At 36.5% G+C, this 26780-nt stretch overlaps 3 protein-coding genes across 4 annotated transcripts; all 3 read right to left on the bottom strand.

The window, feature by feature from the left end:
• Window positions 1-1027: 1027 nt before the first annotated feature.
• LOC119085095 (lipase 3-like) lies at window positions 1028-2710 on the bottom strand. Its single transcript, XM_037195339.1, has 5 exons — window positions 2506-2710; window positions 2209-2401; window positions 1702-2075; window positions 1502-1639; window positions 1028-1436 (listed from the first exon to the last, which is right to left on the bottom strand). The coding sequence occupies exons 1-5, from the start codon at window positions 2617-2619 to the stop codon at window positions 1077-1079; spliced, it is 1179 nt and encodes a 392-aa protein (XP_037051234.1). The 5' UTR covers window positions 2620-2710; the 3' UTR covers window positions 1028-1076.
• Window positions 2711-8084: 5374 nt separating this feature from the next.
• Window positions 8085-15859, bottom strand: LOC119085090 (FK506-binding protein 4-like). The gene is made up of 8 exons (XM_037195331.1): window positions 15513-15859; window positions 13325-13567; window positions 13171-13260; window positions 12682-13020; window positions 11902-11982; window positions 8976-9156; window positions 8342-8903; window positions 8085-8275 (listed from the first exon to the last, which is right to left on the bottom strand). Exons 2-8 carry the CDS (start codon window positions 13563-13565, stop codon window positions 8135-8137), a joined length of 1635 nt encoding a protein of 544 aa, XP_037051226.1. The 5' UTR covers window positions 13566-13567; window positions 15513-15859; the 3' UTR covers window positions 8085-8134.
• Window positions 9360-26462, bottom strand: LOC119085091 (5'-nucleotidase domain-containing protein 3-like). Of its 2 annotated transcripts, XM_037195334.1 has the most exons (6): window positions 26111-26462; window positions 25129-26015; window positions 24923-25063; window positions 24714-24865; window positions 24445-24652; window positions 9360-9371 (listed from the first exon to the last, which is right to left on the bottom strand). In XM_037195334.1, exons 1-5 carry the CDS (start codon window positions 26319-26321, stop codon window positions 24448-24450), a joined length of 1596 nt encoding a protein of 531 aa, XP_037051229.1. In that variant the 5' UTR covers window positions 26322-26462; the 3' UTR covers window positions 9360-9371; window positions 24445-24447. The 2 variants fall into 2 exon arrangements, with proteins under 2 accessions (XP_037051229.1, XP_037051227.1); XM_037195332.1 differs by lacking the exon at window positions 9360-9371 and having other exon boundaries at window positions 22617-24652.
• Between the last annotated feature and the right edge of the window lie 318 nt (window positions 26463-26780).

Genomic DNA, 26780 nt, shown 5'->3' with positions numbered 1-26780 from the left:
TAACAAAAACTGCACGCACGACCACTAATCCAAAAAGGAGAAAAACCCGACAACGAAAAACCAAAAAAACAAAAACGAAAACAGAAAGAAAAACGGAGAACGAAAAAACGAAAAAATGCCTTTTGTCAACGTACTGATCCTGTCAGAATACTGATTCAGTTAGTGTAGTGACCCAAACTTGGACAGGGTTTAATCAGAAAAGTGTTTTACCCATCTATCACATGGAACAGGGTATGTGATGTTGCCCATCCTTCACTTAGAACAAAGCGTGTAGTAGTGTTACCAGTTCTTTTTTAAGACACAAGGTATGTTATGTTACCCATCCTTCACTTAGAACAAGGTGTGTAGTGCTGTCATTCCTAAATTAGGAACAAACGAATGTTGTGTTACCCGCCTTTTTTAAGACTAATGTATGTTATGTTACCCATCCTTCACTTAGAACAAGGTATGTAGTGCTACCTATCCTCGACTTCGAACAAGGTACGTTATTAGTGTAGCGACGTGTAAAGTAAATTGACAAAAGGAACTCTACCGGGCCGGAAAACTCATCAGCTAACAGCAATGTAGTGATTCTTGTCGTGATGATAGTTTTTAATCATGTCTTTCTCAGTGTTGTGACCCACTTCATTGGGTAAAGTCTTCAAAAGTTGTAATCGACCGGTGGTACAAAACTTTATTTTACCTGGGAGGTCGAAACGGCAATTTGTCTCCACATTCGCTTCACGCGTACCATGGGAAAGGGAAGAGTGATTCTGCTCTGTTTGTTTAGCTGTCTTCGATTGAACTTTACTTGTTCTGAGCTCAGGCTCCTTTTGTGAGAAAATTTTTTTTGTTGCATGTTAGATAACGCCACCCCTGGAATTAGTCTGGCTTCCAGGTAAAATAAAGTTTTGTACCACCGGTCGATTACAATCCCTAGTCAAACAAGCGCTCCTGCCTGGGTTACTTTTACTCTGCCGTGATTCAACTTGAACCACTTCTTGATGCATACGGTAATGTAACAATCGAATAGATAATGAAATTGAGGCATACACACACACCCTTCCGAAGCTTTATTTATCATTTGAAACTTTGAATTAATTTTGATGTTTCCGAAAGAATTTTATGATTTCCGAATAAACTATTTTGGCTGAGTTCATTCCCCATGCGAAGTCGACGTGATTGAGTTTAGTGCCATTGATAATATGCACGAAAACTTCACTGTTGTTTAGTTTGGGCACAAGCTTTAGTCCATCGGACAATTTAGTGAGCATATCACTCACAGACATGTGCAGGCTAATGGGCGCTGTAATCCGTGAAAGTTCGAAATCCGATGGAATTTCCTTCCCGTTTTTGTATTTCGCGAAAGTACCAAATTTAATCGTTTGGTAATAATGGACGATCTGTCTCAATGACGTTCCACTCGGGTTGTGGCACATAAAAATCGGCATCATTGTCTTAAAAACATTAATTAGAATTAGACGAACACTGGTGACACTCTTCTGGTGGACAGAGAATTCACCTCATTTCTTTGGTTTTCACTCGGTCCGGTGATCAGATCTAGCCATAAGTCACAGAACGCCAAATTGTCCGTGCAAAATGTATTAAAATCCTCCGTAAACAAACGGTCTCTCGGAAAAACCTCTGTGTTGGGTATGGACTGAAATTCGACGGATTCGTTAAAGTGTAAAATTAGTTGAATGGAAAACGGTTGAGATTTACTTCTAAGTAATTAACTGCCGCCGGTACCAACGCCAAAATACTGGTGAGTACTTCCATGTGAGAAAAGTACACCGCTGGTGCCATTAGACTGGCTGCATATATTTTCTGATTATATTCCGGCCGTTCAGATAGCAAAACTAGCAAATTTGTAGTTCCTTGTGAATGTCCCAAGTAATACAATTTCGAGTGTCCTGTTTTGTACAGGATGTAATCGATAACAGCGGGATGGTCGTAAATGCCCATTTCCAGCCATGAAAAATTCCAAAAATCACCCGACCAACTATTCGGATCTTTTGTTTTGTGCCTGCGAGAATAAACATTTCCCCGTGAATTAGCCAACCAAACGTCGTAGCCGCTATCTGCCAAGACATATGCTGGAGAAAAATTTCTCTCACATCAATACAATCAATAATTTATTAATCACAAAGTGGTTGAATGAGTTGACACGGCCTATTTCTCTCACTATGCTTTGACCTTAGCCCATTTTGAATACTGAAGTATAATCACCTAAAGACTGACCCGGTGGACTTATGCAGAAATCATCAGATGACACCAAGATACCGTGCTGAACAATAACGGGAGGCTTTGATTGTTGCGTTGAGTTTTTCGAATTGCACCGGAAAATCGTTAAAATGTATCCGTCTTCGGTGGTTACTTCATGTCTCTCAGCATCATAGCCATAATATTTGATGAGTTGATCCTGGAATAGTTTCATTTGAAACAGCAGTACCGAATGTCAGAACGTTCGAATCATTTCAACCCAAATTTATCCGGCGTGACTACAACGTGATGTCAACGATTTACCGTTTTCAAATTGCACATAGTTTTTAGGAGTGGATTCTTTACTCCCCGTGCACCGATCAGCCATGGTTCTAAGCACGTTAAGAATGTTGCAGAGAGTAGATAACCAAAATGCATTTTCAATAGAAAATGAAAAAACTGACTGATCAATCAGTTCATTATAAAGATAGGTGATGCACTGATGCAGTTATCAAGCTAATACGCTCATCTTCGATGATCAAGTGTATGCATTAAAAGCTTGTGTGTATTGAAACATTCTCGCTGATCAAGACACTAAGCTGTTTCAGGGGCTATTACACGGAGTTTCGTTACTTCTTGGAGATTTTAAACAAAAATTCATTCTCGACCCATTATGTCCTTCGTGAGTGATTTTGTCACAGTAAGCTCTTTACCAGCTCATTGTGTAATGTTTGAATGCGAGTGTTGGCTACAATAGATTAGGCAAGGGAAGAGTTTTGGCAAATGTTGTCTGTAATAAGATAAGATTTGTTGGGCATTTCAGACAGAGATATGCTAATATATGACGACTGGAACGTCGTTTCGACAGATAGAAGGAATATGTCGAATGACACCTGGTTTTTTGAGAGAGAATTCAAAATATTTTCTCTCGACCAAATTCAAATTCATTCGACATATTTCATCTATCCGTCGAAACGACCCAGCCGTCATATCTCTGATTTCAGATGAAAAAGAACAAGCATTTTTAATGAAAACCTTGAAAATTCTCACAGTGACGGTTGTTGGTGCAGAAGCATGTAAGCGACCATTTTCGCAGGAGGAAAATTGCTATGTAATGTTCAACTTTCGCATAGAGCAGGTAGTAAAATCTTTTTCTTCATTGGTTGCAGTGGCTTTAACATCCATTCTGTTGTAAGCGAACCCTAGTCAAGGCTCAAGAGTTTATTTTTTACGTAGTTGAAAAATGTGTTGTTTTAGCATCGTGTGCCAAATTACCCCACGCCACTCTTATTCATAGATATTCTTAATGAACGGATATATCGTGTAGCAATTCAAACTGATTTAACTCTAAATAAGCCCTGAGATGAGAGATATGCATCTACAAGGCGAAAGTTCAATTCATAAATTCTAGGTAAAAGTAAATTTTTTTCCTAATATAGCTCGAGTGCTTCGAATCGGAACAAATTCTATGTAAACTTGAATAAAGAGTTACGAAGCAAAGTCACTGCCAACAATTATAAATAATAATGAGAGAATAATCAACTAATCAGATGAGTTGATTAACATTCATAAATCAGATAAATTGCAGTTACACGAAAGAAATAAGCTTAACGTTTAGTTAAGAGGCACGTGAGTATATTCAAGTGGATTCTAAGCTAGAAAAATTAAAAGTCAAAAAGGTTTTGGATTAAATGTAAACGTGACTTTACATGTTACAGCAATATGTATACAGAGATCAGTTTCGGGTCACTCGTTAAAATAGAAATTCGGAAGCACATACTTAATGTGCTAAAAAGTGGTGAAAAGACAAAAGAAGTCCAAATTACTGGAGTAACCTGGCATCACCGAGACGATATCTTTACCTGTCGAACCTTCGCTAATGTAACAATGTCAAATCTAATGCGACAAAATCTATCCGTTGAAACGTTTTATCAGAAAAATTGAAGAAAACTGTGCAAGATACATTGGTTACAAGTTGCATGTAGTCACGTCGGCAATTTCCTATCTAATGCGCAGAACAGACCCATTTCATTACTTACCTTGAAAATATTTTTCTTACTCAGTCGTCTAGTCTATACGTAAATGTATCCAACCTCACTCCTCTCCGTTAGAAACTTACCTGAACCTGATAAGGATCTGTTAAATCTCCTAATGCTGCTGCATTGTTTTCCCAAAGAGAAAAGGATCAAAAACAGTAGGTGTAGGACAATTCGTTTAATTACTGAAACTACCATTCTTAACTACACATTCCACGATACCTTTCGTTTCTGCTTATCATCCGGGCTTGTCATAGTTTTTGAACGGTTTTGATTATGGAATTGGGCCATTTTAAATAAAGTTTCGTGCTGTAGTACTTTTACCTCCTCTGGTGGCTTAGTAGTTACATCGTTATCATTTTTGACTGCAACGTTCAATGAATTATCTTTTACCGGTTCCGCTCCACTTTCATTTATGGAATTATCGAGAAGTGGAACTTTTTCGGGCATCAATTCGTTGGTGTCCGGACCGTTCGACTCGCCATTCACTGCAGGAGTAGATGAATCTTCGGCTGCATGGAAACGATATGTCGGTGTAGTTTGTTGGCTGGGCGGTGGCTTTTGTTGCTCTGATTGTCTGTATGATGAGGAACTTGCAAAATAGCTCGCATCAGGAAACGGTGACACGTGAGGATGGCATCCAACGAGCAAACTCGACGATGGAATGCCATGACTCGGTTGATGTGGATACGGATTTAATGCGTCTGAATATGCTGGAGTGGGATATTTGTTCTGATCATAGGCGTTGTATATGGGTTGCTGATTATTTGGTCGAATATAAGTCGGTGAATTGGTAATAGATGGATGATAGCTCGGAGCGTTGTATGGCGGTTGATGATAACTCGGCCCATTATAAGTTGATGGATGGTAGCCCGGCGGGTTATAGTTCGGTGGATAATAACTCGGTACATTGTAACTATGTGGAGGGTAGTCTGGATAATAAGACTTTGGAGGTGCGTTGTAATAATTTTCGCCAGGATAGGAACGATATGGTGAGCTGTTGTACTCAACATCATTGTAATGGTCGTAACGATCACGATTATTAGTACAGGATTCACACGGAGGCTGAGAATGATAGGATCTCTTCAACCGTTTTACTGGTTCCACTTCTAGTTTATTAGATGAAATGATTTCATTATCTGATCGCATATCGTCAACACTGTCAATAACACCTTCAATGTCTTTATTATCAAAGTTTTTCACAAAATAATGTCTAAAATCTGCTCTAGCCGCAAAGGTTACCGATACAAATGCCACCGAAAACAGGCAGAGTAAAATCTTCATTTTTACAAACACTAATTGATAACCGAGTACGAGTACGATCAATTCAACAACGAGCCACTTACTAAGTCCAATCACTTTTGATCACAATCTTTTATTCAATTTGTAAAAATCGTGTGATCAGCAAACAAATGGATTTTCGATTAACCGAACTGCAATTGAATTAGAAGTAAAAGAAACTAATCCCATATATTCATTGAACGCGATTTGCTTAATGGAAACACTTTTTTGGGTCGACTTGAATTTTTCAGTAGAAATCATTTGCGAACAATTCTAAGAAGATAATTGAAAACTGAATGAAAACGAAATGGGATTGTAAGTATTTACAGCTTGTTATATAGTACTAGGAACCGTGTGATACAACATAACTTCTTAAAATAGTTCGTAGATAGACAAACAAAGGAAGGATTTATAAATTCGTAAGGCTATTCATCTGCTATCGATAACGAAGACAAACATAAACAACAAACTGTTACTGATGCGATCCTATATCTATAGCAGAACAAATGTTCAAAACAAGTGAAGTAAAAGATTTGAAATCTATCTCTTGCAAGTAAATAATTAGATTAAATGAATCAACCGATCCGATCATGGCCCTGACCATGAACGCAAGTCCGTTCACACTGAAAAATTTGACAAAAAATTTTTTCCGCAGGACTGAGGAACATATATACACGACCTTTTTGACTTTTCCCCCTTTGCTCCTACTACCCCCAAAGTATTTTATTCGTAATCTGAGCGTCCATACGGGTTCAACGAGCTATCACACGCCTCATAAGGTTAAAATTTGGCCGAGATATTAAATTTCAAAACTTGGAAATTTGCAGAAATTTGTATGAAGAAATTCATTTTCATACATTTTGAAATTGATGAATTTTACCAACCTTTGTTACTTTGTCACTTTGTCACTCTGTTACGGCGAAACTTTTTAATTTACCGGTGAATTTGGCTGAAATTTTCAGGGTATGTTAAGTACGTAATTCTAAGAAACTAATTTGAAGGAATTTTCTTAAAAGCTTATAATTTCGGAGCTATGAGCGTTTTGAGCCATTGAGCTATATGACCCATAACTCAGAAAATATAGAATATAGAAAGTTCGTTTAAAAGACAAATTTATAGAGTTTCAGATTTTATTCGACACGTGTTTCATGGTTTTCCTAAAAAGTCGTCTATTTGGGAGCTATGAGCGTTTTAAGTGCGAGCTATGTTAGCCATAACTCGGAAAATACGGCAGATGGAAACCTCCTGTAAAAGACAAAGTTATAGAGTTTCACATTCTAGTCGACACGTGTTTCATGGTTTCACTAAAAAGTCGTCTATTTGGGAGCTATGAGCGTTTTAAGTGCGAGCTATGTCAGCCACAACACGGAAAATATGGCAGATAGAAAGTTCGTTTAAAAGACAAATTTATAGAGTTTCAGATTTCATTCGACACGTGTTTCATGGTTTTCCTAAAAAGTCGTCTATTTGGGAGCTATGAGCGTTTTAAGTGCGAGCTATGTCAGCCATAACTCGGAAAATAAGGCAGATAGAAACCTCGTGTAAAAGACAAATTTATAGAGTTTCACATTTTCGTCGACAAGTGTTTCATGGTTTTACTAAAAAGTCGACTATTTGGGAGCTATGAGCGTTTTAAGCGCGACAAATTTTCGATTTTCGTCAAATTTTCGATATTTATCAAAGATTTGATTTTCGTCAAATTTTCAAATTCCGTCAAAATTTTCGAATTTTGTCAAATTTTCGATTTTCGTCAAATGAAAGCTGGAAGGTTCAAATCAAAGAGAAAGTTATACAGTTTTGTAAGAAGAATATTTTCGTTCAAACTGCACAATATGATTGTCTATTATATGCGACCAAATTATAAAAAATCACAACTTACAAAAGAGCTGATATCTCCCAAAACCACTTACAGTGGAGGTGTGACGCAAGTCCTGTTATCCACTTACAAAAGAACTGATTCGGCTTTCTTCCGTTTGAATTCCATTTTTTAAAGGAATGTATTTCACAATTATAAAAATTTTCCTTCCTCAACATCTGCCCCTTGTGACGCAAACTTTTTTATTATAATTTTCTTCCTAAAATTTTTCTGGTAAGATTTTTGTTGATAAGCCTTTCGCGTACTTTCCTCATCAGCTGCCATTTGTGACGTATACCTTTTTGCGTGTCGAATCTGTAAGCGTCACCTACACCGATATCAGTTCTTTTGTAAGTCCTGTGCGTCACACCTCCACTGTAAGTGGTTTTGGGCGATGACGAACTACTGATATGTTATAAATTCGGTTTCATTTGAAGGGGAGAGTGGTGTTCTGGGTGGACTGTGTTTCAGGTGCTTCATTATAAAACTCTCTTCGTTGTAGACCAAATCAAAACGCCAATTTTTTCCATATTACTTTTGTATTACATTATCGTCAAACGCCCAAAATGGCAGCATAATCAGCTCGCATCAGTTAGAAATGGGAGTAGAATCTAGACATTTAAACCTCATTTAACTTTAAATTATTTATACTAAATCGTCTATCTCATTACAGCGGGGAATAAATAAATAAATTAAGGGGAGAAATACGACAATAAAATAAATTAAATCGAATCTTATGTACAAATACAGTCAGCTAAGGTACAGCACGAATTGCATGCATCTAATTTGTACTCGGTGGTGGCTGTAACATTGATCGTGCAGCAGCAGTTAATTGTTGTGAAACCACTTGAGCAATATGCGAGCTCTTTTTCCATACAAACTTTCTCGTCTTATCGTGATTGTCGGCACTATCTACTTGCACCTACATTCAAATTATAATTCTTAGAATCCAAATGTGCAAAATAATAAATTGCCAACGCAATCATACCTGTTTCGGTTGTTGAACTTTAATCGAATGAAGCGTTGCTGCTCCGTTAACAATTCTTAAATTAATTCGGCCAATCATTTCGGTTGTTGTTGCTGTAGCACTTTTTAATTCACGCTTGGCACCCCGGCCGAATGCTTTTTCCACTTTCAGAACCAACGGGCCCAAAACGAAATTACTTTTAACGGTTGTATAATCAGCCACGGCATTTACCCGAACATTCCCTTGTCTGGTGAGGGTAGATAGACCATACAAAACACCATGGGCACCTTCTCGTTCGGCTTGCTTTTTTGTTGCTTGTTTCGTCTTCGATTTCGTTTTCGTACGCTTGGTCACTCGTTTTTCAGTGGTTTTTTTCGAGGAAACTGTTCGGGTTTCTGATGGTACGTCCTTGGACGATGTTGTCAAAAATGTTTCTGGAATACCGACGGCAATGGGTTGTTCAACTTCCCTTAGATTTCGGTCTACGCGAGGTGCATCATTTTTATTTTGATCGATCTCAGATTGATTGATGGGGGATGCTGTACGAGATTTCTGACTAGTTTTGGTGCGTGTGGTTGTTTTTCTTTAATTTCAAAAGTTTTGATTTAGTAATTTAGGTGATGGTTCAATGCGGCGAATGGGTGAATTAACAGACCTCTTCTTTGTTGTGGTTTTAGTCTTTTTAGTTTTGGTTTCACCCGTTGAGAGACGAACACTAACTGGATCATACGATCGCTTCAGTATTTTATTGATACGTCCAAAGATACCGTCAACAAATCGATTGTACTTATTGATCAAGATATCGGGTACCGGAACTGAATTGTCTTTCAGACCACCTAAAGGAATGAAAAAAAAAATTCTCAAGAAATTGCAGCTGAGATAGGTTCGCTTTTTGAAATACATTTTAAATGCACCAACTACATCATGAAATGAATGGATGTGAAAACTAGGGAATGCATTTACCGTCGATTTTGAAAAAAACGGGAAACGGGAAAAACGGTAAATGAGAAAAAATTTCCCGGGAAATTTCCCTGGAAATGAATAGTACATTCTGTACTCGTTCAGCCATTTTTTTGGATGAGTTGGGAGTTTGTAACTTGCACCGATGACAAATGCTTTTATCCTACCCCTACTAAGTGGCTTATTGTGCTCGCGAAGCCCTTCAGAAATGAGTTTACCGTTCCTTTATTTGCATTTTTCAGGATGATAAAGAATTTCATATCTACATATTTCAACAGAAATATCGGAAATCGATCGTGTGAAATAGTTTCAAAATTTCTGTTGGACAGTGTAAAGATTGAATTTTTTACTATGCTGAGCGAGAAAGGAAATAAATGAAAGGTAAGCTCCTTATTGAACTGTTTTCATGAATTTTTGACGGACGTTGCTTCAATTGGTTTCTTAAAGATGTAGTTACACGATCTTCTAAACTTCGAATTCTGTAGACTTTCTAAAGAACATCAATTTCAGAGTTGCAAACTTAAGGCTAAGTACAAATGACACATTTTGCGTTGCTCAGATCGACAATTATGCTGAATTTTCTTTTGTTTGGACTGTGGTGAAAATTCAATTACAATAGAAATTACAGCATGATTGTCCAGCTCAGCAACGCAAAATAAACTGATCCTTTTTTCTCAGTCTAGGGCTGATCTTGAGGTGCAATTTACGATGAAAATGTGATGAAAATGTTCACAACGAGTTCAAATCAGATGTAATGCTGTAATGCAACTAGAAGAATAATTCAATTCAAGGTATTATTGCAAAGGAAAAATGTAAAAATCATTCAATTTTTGAAGGTCGGTTAACCGGTAAATGAAAAAAAAAATCCCGGGAAATGGTAAACCGGTTAACCGGTTTTTACCGGTTTTTAATTTACCGGTTACATTCCCTAGTGAAAACCCTTTACAAACGTTAATCGTATATATTGCTACATAGCCATACTGATCGAATCTACTACTTCTTTCGTTTCATACAACAAAAGTTTGAATCTTAGCCTGAACGAGTACATGCCTAGTGTATTTATGCATATGATAATGATAGTCAGTTTACATCGAATTGAAACCAAAGGGATATCAAAGGTATTAGTACCAGCTGATGAATTCAATTAAAAAATGAATTTTTCTTTCTAACTTTCATATAAGACTGGCATTTCAATCAAAATTCTTCATTATGGCACCAGCTTCAGCACCGTAAACTTTTGGTTTCTCTTTTGGTGTATGTATAAGCATAAGCGATGCATCACTCCATGGCATACCCTAAAGTCAAGCGTAATAGAGAAATCATTGCTGATTGATGGGAAGATAAATATTTGGGTACTCGACTCGTTGTTTCGGTAGACGGACTATGATCTTACTCTATGTTAGAAGCTTAGCGTATGAAGAATGCGAATGGCTCAGTTCGTCTGTCTAATACTGAGAGTTACTTTAGTTCAAGAATTTACTTTTTGATGAAAAAATCGAAATTTGTGAAAGATGTCCTTGGGTCGTTGCAACTGTTTTAGTGCATGTGTAAGCTTTCGCTGTCATGAGTTTTCATTGTAGTAGATCCCATACAATTCCAAAGAATTATTTCAATCTCTTAAATACGGCTATATCACTGAACATAGCACGAGAACAGAATTTTCAGGAGGAGTCGTAGTTGTCATAATTTCTCATATAAATTAAGTTTGTACTTAATGCTACTGCGGCGTAATTTTATGTTTAAAAAATATCTGTTCTAGTCTTTGGCTCAGTGCTATGATACTGCTAGAGGTATATGTCAATATGTCACTCCAGGTATTGTAGTCATATTTAGGTGTTGGATATACAAACAAAATCTTTTACTTCATTAATTTTAGTATTTTCTCACAAATAAGTCTTGTTTGCAGTCGTTGTCCAGAAAAATGATTTCGTCATGTCTTTCCACTATTATATCAGTCGTTCAACCACCAAATATAATCATGCAAATGATGCTTATTACAAGAGTAGAATTTTCAAATCCTTAGATTGCAGAAGCGATAGTTTGAGAATCAGTCGAGAATAGAAGATATTAGCACACAAGGATGGATAGATAGATTTGTTTCAATTTTTTGTTTTTTCTTTCTTTTAATTTGCATTAAGTTAAATAAAAATTTCAATTTCATTTTGTTGGACAACTTTCTATTTTCTATGTAAAATGTCGTAATTACACCAACAGCATTAACAAACTTTGGGTAAGAAGGATTGTACTAACACTTGAGAGAATTTTACGTACTTTTGCTGGTTTTATTTAACTTGAATGCTTCGGAAAATTACACACAAAGAAATATAAATAAATAAATAAATTAGCACAGAATAAATATTAAATATTAAAGCAAAGCAAAATCGTTTTGTTTCATAAATAAATAAATAAAAAGAGTTCTTAAATCCGAATCTAATCTAAGAAAAAATTAAAATCCCAACTCGGCAACACTCTTTTAGAACTGGACTAGCTTCGTGTCTTTTTCGCATTAGTTTTATTCGTTGTTTTAGTCAATTTAACGGTCGGTTTCTTTCCATTTTTATTACTACCACTTCGTCCCAATCTATGTTGCCGGCGATGGTTTTTTTTCGATTTTGACTCACGTGCACCTCTAGCTTCAATCACATCGTCTCCAATCAGATCATCTTCATCGTCATCGTCATCGTCTTCATCATCATCGTCATCTGTTCAAAAGAAATGAAATTCAGGTTTGATTATACGCCAGAGAGTGGACCATGTATGTCTGAAGATCGCACACAACGAAAGGGTTCAGTAAAGTGTCACTATCACCGTAAAGTGTCACTGTCACCTACGAAGTTTTTTCCTAATTTTCGTAACAGAACATTCGTCCAAATTCCCGATGATAGTTTCGAGTCATCGACCTACTTAACCCATGCTTAGTAAACTTGTGCTTCTTTCCAAAGACCTGATAACACATTCGTTTTAATCGACACCACATACCATTTTGTAAAGACCATTCGTTTCCCTTTATCCATACAAAAATGAAAAAGCCTTTCGGGAATCGCTCGAACGCCCATGGGGCCAGTCCGGCTCTGTTGCACTGCCTGTCTTATCGTCAAGCTGGGTGTTCTTTTCATTCAACAAAACTAGGAATAATTGAAGAGGTGGATTTTCTACTAAGGTTTACGCAAATTGAAACTTCAGTAAATCTAGCCTGCAAACCATTATCCAGCCAAATCTTCAAAAACTTATCGATTATTCGGTTCTTGTTTCTTTACTTGCGATAGACAAATCATAAGAATTGTTAGCTGAAATCTAACTCAAATCCAAAAGGGCCGCACAACGAATCTTGCAGATACACCACTTTTTCGTCGAATTGTGCATAATCTTCGGCATACATTTTCGTTATTAACAAAACTAACCGTCAACATCAAGAGCATCCTCAATTTCATCTTCTTCATCGTCCTCTTCTTCTTCAGCAGCAGCAACATTAACAGCACCGATTGGTGTTGCTGGCGCTGCAACAGCTGACACTGTTTCACTTGGTTCCTTTACTGTATCGCCCGGTGCTGTATCTAACACTTGGACACCATTGTCTTCGACTTGTTGATCGTCATCGTAGACTGCATCAACATCACCAGCTGGATAGTCGCCACCAGCAACTTCGTCGGCTACGGCAGTTGGAGCTGAGGGTTGTTGAGCAGGTTGCTGGACTTGGCCAGTCGATGGACTTACATCGTCATCGTCGTCGTCGTCATCATCTGTGGGGAAAATTTTCGAGTAGAATGAAATATATATACTCGGACTCACCCTTATCCGGAAAAAAATTAAAAATTTCTTCATTTATTCCGCGACACCATAGAAATTCTTAACTTTTCCCACACAAAGGTTAGTTACCACACAAAACTAACCGCCTAAAATATCATCGAAAAATCGTTCCAAATAATCATCGTCGTCATCGTCATCATCATCAGCAGCACCGCCTTCCTCATCGTCATCATCTGGTTTAGAGAAAGCGATCACGAAAAAGTCGATTTAAATCCACTCAAAGCCACTTTCACTTACCATCATCATCGTCTAAAGCATCCTCAATATCATCTTCGTCGTCATCGTCATCATCATCGTCCACAGCTGCGGGAACTGCTGGCACTGCAGCTGCTGCTGTTTGACGACCAGCTATCGTATTTGTTAGCGTTAAATCTGATTTTGATTCGGTTGGATGGGCTTCAACAATTTGAATGGGCGAGGCATATGACGTCAACACTAGACAAGCTAGCGATATCAGCACGATGCATGAAAGATTCATGACTGTAAAATTTGAATTTTAACGGTTATTCAATGAATTACGTCTGTGGAATTACGCTAGGATCTTTCATTCGACCATAATTTTATGAATACATGAAGCAACATCGGGCGTGTGGAATAGCCCGAAAAATATTGAAATATGTAATCTTTAGACCGATACGTCTTCATCCCTTCATTCCTTCATTCTTCCTGAATGTTTTCACCTGATGTCATTAGGATGAACTCCCCTAACTTTTTACGAACGTTAAGTGTCTCACTCGTACGAAAATTTAATCTTGACCCTTTCATGTCGTAAACATTTTTACATGCTTGTGTACGGTAAGTGCATTTCACTGTTACAAACAGTGACGAAAAGTGCATTTGCATATAAATAATTTGATATCTCGTATCCAGATAAATAAAATTATCCGAGGGCTTCAGCCCGAGCAAATTAGTTCACCGGTAAAGTAATCTACTATTTTACAACGGGGGCAAGAAAATAGTGATTTCCTCACCTCAGCTGAAACTTCGTGAGCCGCTGTTGAAAAAGTAGAAAATTTCATTCTGGCGTCAAACAACATCCGCGAAACGAAATTGTCTACTTTTTTCCCCTCGGTGAACAAATAACTATTACACATCTCACACGGTGATGTAATTCATTTTCATCTAAATTTTATAACCCTGGCGCTGAAATGATTATTATTTTGTAGCTACCGTGTAAAGTTGTGTACATAAGTCGGGATGAAAGTTGAAAATAATCTTTGTGTTTTTTGACCTCGGCTCCGCCTCGGAAACTCGAAATTTTCAACTTTCATCACTCCCTTTGTAATTAACAAACTCCGTTTTCTTGAATAGTTTGGCTACATAAGAAAACGCCATCCATTACACGCCCATATAATCACACACAGCGATCAAAAATTAGAACGTTACGACTCCACTAAATAAAACTTAATTTAGGTGAACCACCAGCTCAATAACAACGAACGTGGTATGTACTTTCTCTGCATGAGAAAAATCCGTCATAACGATGATGATGAATGCGTCGAAACCACGGGACTTTCATGATAAATTAATATGTTTCAAACAGTACCCAGGTGGTGATCCATTCACCAATAATATAATAGAAATCTGAAACGATTGACATTTTTCGCGCGTTTCATTCACGATCAAGTTCATGTTCACGTCAAAAAAAAAATTGTTTAAAGTACGGATGCAAAGAGCATATTGTATGTGTATAATTGACCCACATTTAACGTAACATATAAAATACAAGAAGTTGTATTGACTTAATGAATAACGGTTTTTCCAATCGACCGTTTTTCGAAATGTATTCATTTTTAGCAATGCCTTCGTTCAGCATTTTACCACACATATTTGAACTGAAAAATATCATTTTGCGACCATTAGGTTTCCATATCACTTTTAATGGTTGAAATTATAGTAATCCAGACCATGGCAATAGATTTATACGTATTCGGATCAACCAACACACATATATATACGTAACGTATACGCTGGTTAATAGACGAAGAATTGATGTTAAGGTGAAGCGTAGCATAGTAAAGAAAGTATTATGTAAACCGAGTCATTGAACTTGTTATTTGTAAATGGATCGGTTGATGTAAGAAAAAGAAAAACCTGCAGCACTTGTGTAGTCGGTCCAATTAATTTACAGTTATGCAATTCGAACAGTAACATCCCTTCGTAGATGAAAGTCTTTTCCCATCTCGACTACACATTTTCTTGTCATCATACATTGCCGTTACTAGAAGTGATAACATACAATGCACAGGCATCAACTCATCAATTTAATGTATAAACTCATTGCCACAATTTTATGTAGGATATCTACATGTTGCAATAACACGTTCAGACTCTAATGACTGTCTGACTTTCTGTTACACTTTAAATTGAATGGGGTCACACTGTAGTGTCCAAAACTCTGGTTGATTATCCCCGTTGTTCTCACCTCTTATTTTGTTCAAAACTGTAATCCGTATTAATCCTTAGAATGAGGCCACTTTCCACAATTATTTGATTTTTTGTTGTTTCGTTTTTTTTTTCTTTTAAAGAGCAGCCGGGTGCCCTTAATTGAATATGAAAACAAAATTGATTGCACGAAAACTAAAAACTCGTTTCCATTCACCAAAAAAAAAAAAAAAATGAAATTGAAGATCAAAAACAATTAAAACGAAAATCTTCGAATAGAATTTCGACGCGGAATTCGTTATTTTACCACACAGTGCAAGAGAGAAAGAGCGGGAGGAACTTGACCGAACGAGACTGAATCGACAAATGTACAAGAAATGGTTGGTGACTTGGTTCTTATATAGCGTTACATCACTATCGTATAAAATGTTCCATACATTTTACCTGTATGGAGTGTATCCACAACTCTTTACAACTCATTTCTTTTCCGAATCAACACTACCAGCATAACATATTCATTCAAAGAGGCGATTGCAAGTTAGTTGCAAGAAGAAGACACTCTAGTAAAATGTAATATTGTTTTCAAATTGGTCGTTTTGTATACATAGGAGTTCCGATTGAATGTTTTATGCGTGAGGTGCACAAAAAAATGTTTAATTTGAAAAGAAGGAAAAAGCAGCACGACACGCCAAAAGCGTAAAATGAGATGGCTATAGAGAGGAGATGGGTGTATTAGGCGAATTAGCTTAATTTATTCAGTGTAATTAAAATAGAACTCTCGATATAATTGGTGATATAGGCAAGAAAATTGAATCGTTTCATTAATTATTCCGAACCAGTCTTCGATTTCTGATGAGTCTTTGAGTGATACTTAACATTTTATGGCCGTTCCCAACGAGTCAAGCGTATTATTTTTATTGTTTCAGATTTTACTTCTATTTGAATTTTGTTTTTACAAATTTTTTTCTTCTTTCTTTCGGTAGGGGACTTTAATATGCTCGTCTTCATCAAACCATTTAGAAAGGTAACGGGAAAACGGTGATTCTATTCTCAGAATTTACTAAAAAAAAACATTTTGAGCTGAGCTAGTAATTTATTTAAATTTTTGTCACGTGACCTAAAAACATTGAAATGATTCATTAAAAAGTCTCGTATCGGATGGATGATTTGGTCAAATATATATTTTGATGAGTTTTTTTTCGGTTGAAATTGCGACTGTAACTTTTCTCATATTTATGCGAAATCTGCGAATACATAACACCTCATAATATTAAAAAAGCGAAATTTATGAAGAAATTAAAATGCAGAAAAAAAAGCTGCGAAAAATTTAGCTGTCTACGAAATTATGTTTGTTAACTTAAGTGAGAAAATGGTATGATGAACGATTTATGAGGGCAACAAATATTGATCATACCAACAGAAAATGGTAGACGAGTTTGCAAATTGGAAACTGCAGTTACAATTTTGATTCCAGTGATAATACGATAGACGAGCATATTTTACTGCATTACGTCTATTATGTACTAAGCACACGGAAGACGTTTGCATATCGATTTTGTGGTAACTGCAAGCAGACTATGCTATTACATTCGCGAAATCGGTGCATTCCTGACTGATATAAATGTGGTTTGTAAGACTAACGTATTACTCACAATTACGCAAGCTGTGCGTCAATTTTATGAGATGGAAAATGCAAATTTAGTAAAAAAAATTTGAGGTCGGGCTTGTATGGTGTCATTGTAAAGGTAATGATGTTCACTATGTGACACAATAACATAATCAACATAGGAAACTTTTACCGATCTCAAAATACACGAAAAACTCTTATATAGCACCTGACCTACACTTGAAGTGCTCTAACTCGAAAAAGTCAACACCGATGGACCAAATTTTTGCTCAACAGATTATGTTTGACACGATGAACAATAATAAAGAAAACAAATATGAGTTATATCTCACTATTAATTAAGTCCAATTCAAACGCACCATGCGTAGTCCACAGTATAAATAACTATAGAGGGCGTGTGCTTCGCTAATTTTAAATATTTTTTTTGTTTACTTTTACCGGAATTTTCACAATAACACTCTGATGTCGGTGACGCCATCTACAAATTTTAAAGCTAAAAATGCGGTACAATATAAAACTAATCCAGACATTTAGCGCGACCTAGGCTTACGTCAAAGTATACTGAATTTCATGACTTAGCGCATAACCACCGGTTTCACAGGTAATATGTTATGCTTTATATAATATACGTCACGAAATTCAGTACAGCTGTCTGCCAAAATTATTTTTATAAAAAAAATCAGCTGTATACCGCATGGTATACATAAGCCGATGTCCATGTATTCTGACTATTTTGACATTTGTCACGTTAAACAACACGCCAATTTTTTTGTCATTGTTGCATTCATAACTTCTGCCTGCATAAGTGTTCAAGCAAAAACAATAAGAATTCTTTATTTGTTTGGTTTCTACAAATCTTACAGTATTTCATCATTCATCATTCATCTACTAACAACGAGTTTACTTAAGGTTGCAATGGAAAGACATATACGACAAGTAGTTGTATCATTCCCTGTGCACGATGGCTTACAAAAAGTGAGATCTCTTTACATAGTAATACTTAGAACAGTGAATAGAGACAGTCAATCTAACAGCTGTTTCAACAAAAAATTGGTCCTCTTCGTTTGGTGAAACTGATGACGGAAACGTGAGGAATGGTGGGGAAAAGTGTGCAAACTAATCGAAACCAACTTCACAATTTCACATAGTAATGAATAAGTGAGTGCGTCCAATTCTTTGAAATGAATGCAAATGAACTAAATACGGGGAATTCCCTTAGAAGCAAAGTTGGTTGTCATTAGTTTGCACACAAAACCGAACCGTCGATCGTCACGCCAGCGGTCATTTTAGTGATATATAGACTAACATAACGAGCATTTGAACGGTTTATTCTGCGTAAAAGTTCAAAGACTTCGCAGCGTACGCGTGTGTGTAAGCTCGACTACATAGAATAACCATTGAAAATGTAATAGAAGCAGTTCAAATTGTCGTCACTGAAAATTATCAGAATCGTTCTTTTTAATTTGAATTTCCTTTAAGTGCTTAGCTTAGCTATAGGCTACAATTTTTGCTAAGCACCTAAAGAATAATGTATACATTTGCGTGTCTCGTATTTCTTTTTTGATGATATTTTTTCATCAGAATCATCAGAAAAATATACGACTGCAATAGCGACCACGAATGTGTTATCTTTAAATAAAAATTAGTTTTGGTTGTAGACATTTGACCAACTCTGAAAAAAGTGAACAGTTTAATGAAATTTTCATAAACTGCTCAGTTTTCACACATTCGTGGTCGTTATTGCGATTCTATATCTTTGAAAAAGGATTCTGGTGGAAACTTTCTACTGGAAAGATATGAAAAGTAAACTTAAATCCTGCATTTAAAAAACACCCAAATGTATGCTCTTCAGCAAAGCATCGATGCCTCTTAAGTATGGATTCTAATTGCAACAAAAGCTACTCCACGTGAAAGCCGAGAGAGAGCGAGCTGTCAAGTAAACAAAGCAAAAATTAAAAAAAATTCAATTCTGTCTCTCACACGGAGTACTTTTTTGGTAAGTGGAAATAAAGCTTATGCCAATTCAACCGTAAAAGATACAATTTTTTACAATCAGATGAAATCAAATATTAAGGATGGCACACTGATGACGTCCACTGTTTTTGGTGACTTTTGACACACCCTCACCACTGTCCTATTTTGTCTAATTTTGCTAGTACCCTTTTAAAGACTTCCCCTTTCGACAAGCTCCCTTGAACCCCTTCGAATGCTGTCACTTCTAGTCCTGCCTTTCGGCGGCAAATTCGTTTATTACGGCTAACGAAATGATAACATTTAATAGTACATTACGTCCGAGGTTCCAAATTTTTATTTTGACGTTATGGTCTGATCCGAAGGGGAGGGCTGTATTCCTACTTGTCAAAAGAAAAATTTGGAACGTCGTAGGTACAGTGCTTTACGTGAATAGGCAATGTTATAAAATGCATATTTCATATCGGCGAAAAGCCATTTACATTGTCATATCACGTAAAAGAACTAACTAACAGAAGTTCTTTTTTTGCGTTTGTAAATGGAATGTGAATCGAACTGATACGATAAGTCTTGCCCACCTGAAGTAAATCATACCCAGTTGTGGAAATTCATTCTTACAATCTGTAAATCATGTCCATATGTGGTAAATGCGGTAAACGTGAAAGCTGCAAAGGGTTTTCCTTTACAATGGCTATATTTTGAGGATAAACCAACCCCATATACGTTAATATCAAAATTTAAAACTGATTTCTGCTCAAATTGTTTTTCGACTTCCCACCGAAGTTCATTGATTTCTTGAAAATGTGGTACCGAACGAATCAAATTCGTTAATTTTTCTCGGCGAGTGTTCTGCATTTTTGTTGTTTTTATTTTAGTATGCAAAGACTGGCTTGAGGTCTTGAGACTTATTTTCATTATACGCGTATTTACAGAAACTTTTGTATGTTTGTAGGTCATCTTGCATATCAACATCATATGTTATTACTGCTGTAATGACTGGTCTGGTTGGTATGTATTATCTCCACAGTCCATGCTTGGTGGTACAAGTAAATATATGAAATTGATTCAACATAAATGTAGGGTGTGTTCAAACACACTTTCATACACTTTCACTCTTCGAAGCCAATCGTTCATTTCGATTTAAAGATAAGTGTTTCAGACATGGCCGTTCGGTCTGATAATCCAATTTGTTGCCAAAACTAAATTCTGCAAAGTCGCTGTTGTGGTAAGGTACTATTCTACAGCCAAAACATTTCGATAAAATGAACGTCTATTAATGCTTGTACGAGCTACAATTAACTTTGTGAACAGAATCCAAACACATAGGTGCAAAAGAAACATTAAATCGAATGTGTGACACTGTATGTATTGCATATCCGTACGCATTTGCTCACCAAATATCCCAAAAGTAAATAAAATTTCACTTTGCAAATATACTCATACGAGTTCACTAAACACATAAGGTTCGCAGTCATCGGCTGTTTATAAAAGACATTTGCACTCATTTAAAAATAATTTAAATTGAATGGGAAGGATAAAGTAAATTGACGATACTCTCGACGTCTTACGAACTGCAAGCATATCGCTACACAACAATCTATTACCGAATCTTGTACTTCTTTAGTTTTGCTAAACGTTTTGCTATATTATAAGATAACACTAGCTTGAGATTGTTATTCAATGTTGTCAATAACAGATGCTTACGTGGCGTTATAGCATTTTTTGGGTTCTAGGATACTGGCTCTCAAAAGCTCCTTAAAAGTAGGATAGAGACACAAATGTTTTACGGTGTTTTGGCTTGACACAGCAGAATAATAATCTGCTTTAGTATTTCCGAACAATTTTCTACAGAATGCTTCATATTAGAGAGAAGGCTCAGTGTGACGTATTCACACATATACTTCAGACAAACAGTTTGGTTACAATGTTCTAAAGAATTAAAGACGACGTTGATTTAGGGTTCCATTCAAAGAATATTTTCAAGAAATAAACTCGGATTTTTTTGAAATTTTTCTTCAATTTCTCAAATTTCTTGAACTACATCAAGAAAAATCACGAGTGTCAACTTTAAATTTCAACTTAAAAACACGTTGGTTCACCACCTATTTTTACTTGTAAGGGCTCATACAGCTCTCCGATGACAGAACGAGACTGAATTTCTGCATCATTTTCAATCTCGAACTGAATTTTATTAACCTGTTATCTGACAAGCTCCTGGTAATATGGTCGTTTTAGTAAAATGCATATTAAAAAAATTGAAGTACAAGACTAGAAATCAACAGATTAAAAACACTTTGATCGATGGAAGTAATAGATTCCAGCAATGAACTGCTAGATTCCAGCAATGAACTGCAGAGAATTCATTTTCAGATGAATTTTTGTATGGCCAGCAGAAAATGTACTAGATTTCTGACAGTTCATTGCTGGAATCCCTAGATTCCAGCAATTGACTGCAAAGAATTTATTTTCGGATGAATTTTTGTATGGCCAGCAGAAAATGTACTAGATTTCTGACAGTTCATTGCTGTAATCCCAATCCCGTAGACCAGATAACAGGGATCCCCAAAAACGTTATTAGTAACCGAAATCATTTCGGTTACTCGAATAACGGTATTCGATTACCCAAATGAATTCGGTTACGCAAATAACGTTATTCGAATATCGAAATGAATTCGGTTATTCGAATAACGTTATTCAGAAAACCGAATAATTTCGGTTATACGAATATCGTTATTCAAAAATTCAGTTGCATAGATTTCTTTTTAAAAAAATGAAAGACGGAGCTAAAAAACGAAATTAATTTCAATAATCGAATAACGTTATTGAAATAACCGAATTCATTCTGTTTTTTGAATAACGTTATTCCGATAACCGAATTAACTTCGGTATTCAAATAACGTTATTCGAATAACCGAATTCATTTCAACGAAAATGAATTCGGTTACTCGAATAACGTTATTCTTGTAACGAAATCGATTTCGGTTATAACGTTATGGATGCCTGCCAGATAATAATACTGGTCATATGCTTGCCGTCTGTAACAGGTTAAAAATTCTTCTGCATTTTGTATTCAAATTGATTGTTCAAGTAAAACATATTTTCGACAATAACCTGACATAAATATTGGGACTTGGGTTAAATGTTACCTTTGTAAGTAAGATTACTGGAATTTTTGATTACTTAAATCGTGATAATGCTCTACGGCAAAAACCGGTTAATAAAATTTTATTTTTATTACCGGGAGACGGTAATCGTCAGTCTCGATTGTATTTACTAGTTCGGATCTGTTGGTCTGGAAAGTCTCTGAGGATTCGGTCTGTGAGCAATTAAGAAACCCTATTGTGAATCATCGAAGGAAAAAATGACACAATAGACAAGGAATCACAGAAAAATCGTACTAGTGTCCGTATATATTACACATTGCATTAATTCGACGTAGGCGACGAAAGATTCCAATGGTAGTTCATTCCGAAGGTCATTTCATTTTATAAAAGCCGAATTCAGCGAGGCTTGCAGTTTTATTGGAAAGAAAACGGCATTTGACTAATTCGGAAAACATTGATATTGTAATTCTCTCTTTAAAAATATATTTAATAATTGTGCTAAACAAAAGTGCAATTAAATTAACGCTCAGAAATAAAGAAAAAAAAAAACTTTTGGTTTTCTTCACCCAAAAACAAACAAAACAAAATGTTTAACATATTAAAGCAGGTACGAGAAATGATAAGATTCACAATTTTGAACACATATTTGTAATAATTGGTAAATCTTAAACGGTAACAGTGTCTCTTTGTCTTAATTTACTTTCACACAATCGTCATTTATTGTCAAATTTTCTAATAATTTCTCTAAAAAAAATCTCTTTTTTCTCGCTCATTTTCTTATTCGTTTCTAAAATTTATCGAAAAAAAACAATAATTTTCTCAACATCTACGGTAGGAATTGATGCGACGAGACGAATATTCGTCCCCAAATTTGCCATGAATTGGGGTAGTCAATTTTCGAAAAAAAAATTTCTTCTAGAAGTTATGAAATTTGTTTAAGCAACAAGGAAAGAAAGCGATGATTCTGGGTAATGTTGTCCTATATAGCAAAATGTATGTTGAAGCTAAAGTGGAAGAAAATAAAGTCGTCACATTACAATCCACACATGCGATATCCACGTTGGTAATGCGTGTGGATCTAATAAAGCGAATTGGATCATAGATCTACAGTCAACAAAGTTAGTTGAAACATATCGCCTCACCAGTGGAACTCGAGTCTGTTAGTTTCTATGCGTAATACTCCGTCATTTATATTGTTTGAATTGACCAATTCTATTACTTCATCTATTTCAACATTAATTTTGCTATACGAAATTTCACATTAACCGCAGGTCGCTTGTTATGTTTATTGTAGCGGTCGATATCAGATGACTAGCACTCAATTCCTACCTTAAAAATTTGTATAATTTCAAAAAGTAGGTACGATTTCAGTCAATGGTAGCAAAATTTGAAAAATTCAATTTATTTGTAAAATTTTTTTCTTTCCGGTCGATTCCAAAAGCGTAGTTGCTCCTTTGAGCTTTTTAAACATTAAAAATCCAAATTTAAAACAAATTTTTGGCATGAAATATGACACAAAACAGCGTTACGTACTTAATATAATTAATTTTATAGTCGAGGCATTTAACAATCTACTACTTCATCTAGGATGAGCCCTGACCGGTTTACAGATATTTCGTATTTTTTATCTACAATTTCTACATTTTATGTGTTTTGTTGGGTGAATTTCAATTAACTATGCTTCAGCGTAAAGGATTTTAAACTTTTTATCGAATCGACTGAGGTACATGATGCCTAACTTTCATCAAAGACGGTAAATCGTTTAATAAGATTGGCCCGTTTGTAGGGTAGTCAACACTAATAAAACTCTTGGTTCGAATTCAAAATTTAAATTTTTCGACAGAAAGGAACGACTTTGGGTTAAAATGAACGAGATTCCGATACTATGTTTTAAAGTGCACCTTCGAGTGTCGCCAAAACAGGGTTTTCTTCTGTGAATTCTTGATGAATACGTTATGCCAGTGCTGGTTGCTGGAGAATACTGTTAGTTACCAGTATAAAATGAACGTTGACCATCCCTTTTACGGTGCAAGACAAGTAAATCGTGTAACACTGACTGTTCTTGAGGTGCAACCCTGACTAGTGTGTACAATAAAATTCGTGCGCCTAAAAACTAATGACTAAAATGGCGATGAGTTCCCGATCCAGTTTTTTTTTCGTGAAGCATAGCTAATTGACTCATAAAATTACAACGGAACCTACCTACCGACATCGTCGAATCCCTAGATATTATAGTGCTGGATTCTGTACAACCAATCGAACCGTAGGACATTTTACATAAAGTACGAAGTGTACTCATGTGGCATAACACCGCGCCGTGGATAGAACGTATGCGACACGGAATATTTCAATAAATTCGTTATGTTGCTGGTGTAGATGTCGGCGAATCGAAACAAACGGCGGGAGAAATACGTCGGATTGTGATACGTCCGGAACACACTACCAAACTGTTGGTTGAACACGCACTTCGTCTGGTGCCTGAGGAATATTTTCACTTTAGCATCGTCAAACACGCTCAAACAAATTTTTTGGTGCTCACCTCAAAGCATCGCGTTCGTCATGCCAAGCTCTCACTGCACTTCTCGCTGCCTCGGACTCGTTATCTTGATGGTCTTCAATCATTTGAGTTAACATCTGCAGCCAGTTCGCGTTCGCCTTGAACTCTTCGTTGTTGAGCGTGTTGATTTCGTGCTGCGCAATCAATTGAGTTAGTGTCAGCGAATATGAATTGGAAAACGTTCGACTTACAGTCAGTTCCGAAATGATTGCACCTGTCCTCCAGCCATGTTCCAGAGTAACATCAGCTAGATCACTGTACGGATGGTCGCCGAAATACAGCACATTTTCGCCGCTCCATTTGGTCAGATCGAGAAGTTGTTTCAGGGTTCCCTGGAATGGATGGAAGAGAACATTTACGGAAATGATTTCCAGCTGGCCTTTGCCACCTCGCTCACCTCATAATAAATTTTTCCTTTATCTAAAGCTACAACGCGATCCCAAAGGTGAGTGTTCGTCGTTACATCGAATTCTCGTATTGGTCGAGACAGATCGGTAAAAAATCGAGGCTTCCTAGCGTTCACAATAACAACATCGAAAAACCGTTGCCAATCATCGCCAGCCAGCATTTCCATTCCCTTGTTGACGAAATAGTACGGACTGTTGGTGACCAAAAACAGCTGCTTCTTAGCCTCCACCAATTTCTTGAAGTACTGTCTCAAATTGACATTCGTGTCGATGTACTTCCCCACATCTTTCGTCACGTAACTGTGCATTATCGGATGGCTGGCACTGATCGACTTCTTTATGTCACGAAACAGAATTTCCGGATGGTAGCTCTTGCCGTTCTGAATGAAAAACTCGGCCACGTTGCATAACAGTGTCATTTCGGGCACGGAAAACAGATCGGCCAACTGAACCATTTTCGCACTACCACGCAGATCATGTTGACCCTTTTTCCCTTCGACATACGCGATCGGTATGATGCGATTCTTGTACAGTTGCAACACCTCAGCTTCACTGACAGGTGTCAGACCACGATACACCGTATCGAATTGGATTTGAAGAAATGAGTCCAATTTGAGCAGCAGCCCTTTTTCGATGTCATAATGGAGGCCACGAACCGCAAATCCGGGCAGGTAGTCGAGATTGAGAATTTCTTTGGGATATTTGTAGTTCTGGACCAATATGTCACGGCCAAGATTGTACAGTAAATAGTGCAGCGACTGTTTGTAGCAAGCTAGTGTGTAGTCATAGTCGAAGCCGTAGACACTGATTTCGTCAAGATCTAATTCGTTGCACGCAAACACACTCGTCAAATCGACGTCTTGTGGAAGTTTTTTCGCTGAAAATGGAATTCAAAATTCATTTGAGATATTTAAATGCTGACACACACATCCACAACACCCGCGAGAGTTTGCACATTATATCCGGACTTACACAAGAATTTCTGCTTCGTTTTCGTGTAAATTTCATCGAATTTTTCTTTGGTGGAATAGCAGCGCTGATTAATTGACGAATCGTTTAACAGACACAGTTGTCCGTTCCAAGGGTATTTCAATTTAGTTTGAAAATTTTGAATCCAAAGACGGGAAGAAGTGTAACCAAATGACTGCAGCAATCGTTTGTGGCACAGTACACGATAATTCATGTTAACAGTTACCGGAAATTTGTATTTTTATTATCACAATGTCTCGGTTACAGATGTTTTCTAACTTATATCTCTAATTAATTGTACAGCTGTTAATAACAAAAACCAATAAAAATAGACGTCGCGGAACTGAATGTTAAGTGAAGTTGGACAGAAGTAATTTTATGACATTCAGAACACTGAATTTTACCTTTTAGAGACATCCGTGCCATCTGTTATCAGCAGCTTAGACACAAATACCCAATGTGTGTTCTGGCTAGATTTAAAAGTGGTCCCATATACTCTAAAGCTCATGGTAAAGCTAGTAAAGCTAGTTAAAATACTTAGAACGAAAGAAGTATTTAACTGACACTCAATACTTTCGTGATGTGTTTCTTGTAGGTATTTGAAAAAAGGGCCAATAGTCATTGATATAAGAATGATTGAAGGAATACTTTCATATTCTTATTCTGCATGCAG

The sequence above is a fragment of the Bradysia coprophila genome, unplaced genomic scaffold (assembly GCF_014529535.1).
Source record: "Bradysia coprophila strain Holo2 unplaced genomic scaffold, BU_Bcop_v1 contig_94, whole genome shotgun sequence".
Lineage (NCBI taxonomy): Eukaryota > Metazoa > Arthropoda > Insecta > Diptera > Sciaridae > Bradysia > Bradysia coprophila.
Note: the sequence above shows the minus strand (reverse complement) of the source record. Positions and strands in the feature narration are given on the sequence as shown.

Coding starts and splice junctions, on each gene's coding strand:
- LOC119085095 (XM_037195339.1), bottom strand. CDS start 2,619: ATGCATTTTGGTTATCTACTCTCTGCAACATTCTTAACGTGCTTAGAA. Junction 2,076..2,208: donor TCCACCGGGTCAGTCTTTAG/GTGATTATACTT, acceptor ATTTTTCTCCAG/CATATGTCTTGGCAGATAGC. Junction 1,640..1,701: donor CGGCAGTTAATTACTTAGAA/GTAAATCTCAAC, acceptor GTCGAATTTCAG/TCCATACCCAACACAGAGGT.
- LOC119085090 (XM_037195331.1), bottom strand. CDS start 13,565: ATGAATCTTTCATGCATCGTGCTGATATCGCTAGCTTGTCTAGTGTTG. Junction 13,021..13,170: donor TTTCGATGATATTTTAGGCG/GTTAGTTTTGTG, acceptor TTTTCCCCACAG/ATGATGACGACGACGACGAT. Junction 8,276..8,341: donor AAGTTCAACAACCGAAACAG/GTATGATTGCGT, acceptor ATTTGAATGTAG/GTGCAAGTAGATAGTGCCGA.
- LOC119085091 (XM_037195334.1), bottom strand. CDS start 26,321: ATGAATTATCGTGTACTGTGCCACAAACGATTGCTGCAGTCATTTGGT. Junction 25,064..25,128: donor AAGGAAAAATTTATTATGAG/GTGAGCGAGGTG, acceptor CATCCATTCCAG/GGAACCCTGAAACAACTTCT. Junction 24,653..24,713: donor GACGAACGCGATGCTTTGAG/GTGAGCACCAAA, acceptor AATATTCCTCAG/GCACCAGACGAAGTGCGTGT.